Below are 3,440 nucleotides of genomic sequence, written 5' to 3'. Positions count from 1 at the left end.
CTTTTCTTTTTCTTTAAGTATACCGTTCACTGATCGCAATACTACAAAGCGAAGAATACAGCACGAGAGCCCTCCTAAATAAGTCACAGCCATTTACACATTAGGCACCTAATTACATTGAAAATGCAATTGCACACATTTAAGCAGATGCTCATGCCCACGGGCCAAGCCCGTTACTTTGACTCTTCCTTAACTACATAGCTACCCTGGTCTCCTTACTGAACGTGCAGGGTGAATCTACTTCGACAAAAGACCTGAATTATCAGTGTGCGTGTGGAAAGACGGCAGAGACCTTATGAATAATCACTTTTTCCACCTCCCCAATTACCTCAGCTCTGAGGCAGCAGGTCCCTGTTCTTCTTTCACAGCTTTTAATCAAATTCCAAGAATCTTTTATATATATACACATTTATATGCATATACGTACATATATATATATATTTGAGGCAAACGAAACCTTTTACTCTCGTCTTCTGTTAATTCACAATAAAGGCAGCCTCTGAGAAATGCACATCGTTTACACATTAGTGAGCTTACTTATTAACACGAACCTCCAGCAAAAGCCGTATTTTTTGTATTTTGAATTTGACCACAGAGACCTGCTCACATTCCAGTCCCGGCGCTGCTCCGGCTCGCGTTAGTAACGTCAAGGTCGCGGGGCTGCTCAATAGTCCTTGTGCTCAGCAAGATGAGAAACATCCCCTCTCTGACCTGCTCCGTCTAGGGACACCCCAGAAATCAACAGCCAGGGAACCTCCAGATTAATGCAGCAGGCATCAACCACTGCACTTATCTCCAAGGAGAGGCGAGGACTACGGACACCACGAGTTGTGCACTACTTCCTTCTAAAAGTAAAGGCATCAGTATTTAACAGAAAGTTACGCAGCATGCAGTAGAAAGCACACGTAGGTTTTCCCTGCTGGCAAAGACATTCAAAACTTCAGCCAAAACACAAGTCTACTACCTGCCAACCAACTTTCTGCTCTCTTCTAAATACCGGTGGAAAGCAGAACACGTCTGCATTGCCAGAAGAGGATTTACCACCTCCTCTCCGACAACGTTTTTTTGTTGGCAAAGTTCAGAGGGGATTTCTGTGTGATGTGGAAAATGAGGTCCAGCAATTCATTCCTAAACGGGCCGCTCGCCCCGAGCTTTCTCCTCGGCCTGGAAGGATTTCTCTTATTCAGAATAAGTCTGACTGAGGAATAACGAGCGTCAGAGAAGCACCCGACAGAACTGCATTCGACACAACAACTGCATGGGAACAGGACTGGCCAGGCCCTGTCCTTTAGGAACACACAATGCAGTTACTGTTAAGATACATACAAACATTGAGATTTTAAGAAATATATATATATATATTGCAAGAACTTTGCTGATTTTTACAAGAAATGCATGGGACCATGCTGTTTTAAAGACCTGAAACTCCCACTGGGGATGCAGCATCTCTCGTGCGAGATCTCCTGAGCGTCCAGAGATCAGATCTGGCTGCATATGGAAAAGGCAGTTTCTCCCCCCGCCACCACCGCGGGCGGCAGGAGCACAAACCCTCCGTTTGCCACCACCTGTGAGGAAAGCTGCCCGCTTCAAGCCACGAGGGCTGCGGGGCACTTCAAGTCCTGCGGAGAACTTAGTCTCCCTCTACAACTTCTCCATATGCATGGAAGGGGCAGAAGTTTATTTACTTGGTGATTTTTTTTCCCCCGCGCCAGAGGAAGCACCGCGAGCTCCTGCTGCCCCTTGCAGGCCCCGCACCCGACCCGCGCGCGCTGCTCTCCGGGCGCGGGGCTCCGCGCCGGCCCCGCACGTACCGAGGCACTTGATGTGGAAGCCGCTGGGGGGTTTGAGGGAGCGCCGCGCCCAGCCCTGCCGCAGCACCTCCAGGTGCTCCTCCTTGCCCTGCACCAGCAGCACCTGCTCGTCGATCCAGCCCAGGAAGAAGGTCTCGGCCACGGCGGCCGTGGCGCGCCGGTCCCAGAAGTGCTGCATGTTCTCCCGCTTGAAGTCGGCGAAGATCTCGTAGCCGATGCGGTGCCGGCCCAGCCGCTCGGCCGCCCCGCCGCCCCCCGGCCGCGCCGCCGCGGCGCCCAGCACGATGGCCAGGGAGTGCGGGGCGATCTGCAGGCACCGCTCGGCCCGGCGCCGCATGGCCCTAGCGCCCTCCGAGCACGGCCATGTCCCGGCCCGGCCCGGCCCGGCCCGGCCCGGCGGCTGCCGCCTCCCCGCGCCGCCCCCGGCCCGCCCCGCTCCGCCCCGTCGGGGCGAGACGCGCCGGGCCCGGCCGGGGCTCCGCGCGGCCGCCGGAGCGGGGGACGGTGGCCAGAGGACAGGTAGGGCCTCGCTTGCAGCCCGCAGGGATCCCCCTGCAAGCGCTGCCCCGCGGAAACCCTCTGGCTCACCCCCAAAAAAGACTCAGCCCCCGCTTTGGGTGCCCAGCCCCGAGCAAGGGCGTCGAGGATGAGAAGCACAGCCCAGGTGATGACTCTGCTGCTGCGGACAGCAGCTGGGCAAACACAGCCCTCAAGCCAGTCCCCGACATGATGCTGAAGTGTTTGTGGCCACTGCTGTGCATAATGTGCGTTTTTCACCCCGTTTCACCTGTATGCACCAGCATCAACATCTTTTAGGATTTTTCTTCCCCCTGAAGTTGCCAGTTAATTTTAAGCACCTGGGACACTCCATCCATCTGCATTTCCCTTCTCCCCAGCACTTGTCTATCAACTAAGATGCCTTTGATATTCCCACTGCTTTTTGCTTCTTTCTTTTTGGCATCCTATAAACCCTGCACTGGGTATGATCAGACTTGCCAACACCCCCAAGAGTGAGACACATTTTACAAAGCCAGCTTTACCAAGCGGGGGGAAAATCAGAAGTAAAATACACTTCCCAAATCCCAGCGAGTCATTCAGAGTCATGAGCAGAGCTGGTTGTCACCGGCTCCCAGTGCTACGGGTCCTCCTTAAAGATCCAGCGTGGCAAGAGCTCCAGAGCCCACTGGTCTCTGCCAGCAGTGCTCCTGGTTCTGCCTCTGCCTGTATCTCAAAGGAGCCCTTTTACATTTGCATTCCTGTAATCTTGGAAGGGGGATCCCTGTGTATGCATCCCTGCTGCAGAAAGCCACTGGCAGCCTGCTGAGATAGCGGGTTTCACTGTGCTGAAACTGCCATGACCATCCCCTCACACAGGTGTGGTTGCTACCTGGTGCCTTCCCTGTCTCCACATTGTATCAGGCTTTTATCACATCTTCCCTTTTTAAATTATTATTATTATTTATTCCTGCCTGTGAAAACAAAGAGATCAGATTAAGCCTTTTGACTTCTTTTGGTTTCTGCATCTGATACGTAGCAAGTGTTCACACACAGGACCCCTCGGGCCATCAAATCCAAGTGCCAGCCAAATCCACCACCCTTCTTCTCTCCCTTAATGGTGCTTGTCTTCCC

At 53.5% G+C, this 3,440-nt stretch overlaps 1 protein-coding gene across 1 annotated transcript; it reads right to left on the bottom strand.

Moving 5' to 3' along the window:
* Positions 1–1,215: 1,215 nt before the first annotated feature.
* Positions 1,216–2,151, bottom strand: LOC148594696 (storkhead-box protein 1-like). The gene is made up of 2 exons (XM_088524786.1): positions 1,812–2,151; positions 1,216–1,286 (listed from the first exon to the last, which is right to left on the bottom strand). Exons 1-2 carry the CDS (start codon positions 2,146–2,148, stop codon positions 1,216–1,218), a joined length of 408 nt encoding a protein of 135 aa, XP_088380912.1. The 5' UTR covers positions 2,149–2,151.
* Positions 2,152–3,440: the final 1,289 nt, after the last annotated feature.

Source organism: Tinamus guttatus, unplaced genomic scaffold (genome assembly GCF_059628265.1).
Source record: "Tinamus guttatus ecotype Peru unplaced genomic scaffold, ASM5962826v1 Tinamus_guttatus_pri_ptg000213l, whole genome shotgun sequence".
Lineage (NCBI taxonomy): Eukaryota > Metazoa > Chordata > Aves > Tinamiformes > Tinamidae > Tinamus > Tinamus guttatus.
The sequence above is the reverse complement of the archived record's forward strand: the minus strand, read 5'-3'. Positions and strand labels throughout refer to the sequence as shown.

What these genes read in the sequence shown, in the direction of transcription:
- LOC148594696 (XM_088524786.1), bottom strand. Translation starts at nt 2,148, where the DNA reads ATGCGGCGCCGGGCCGAGCGGTGCCTGCAGATCGCCCCGCACTCCCTG. An exon ending in CTTCCACATCAAGTGCCTCG is followed by an intron (nt 1,287 to 1,811) that starts GTACGTGCGGGG and finishes GTGTTCCTAAAG; the next exon opens with GACAGGGCCTGGCCAGTCCT.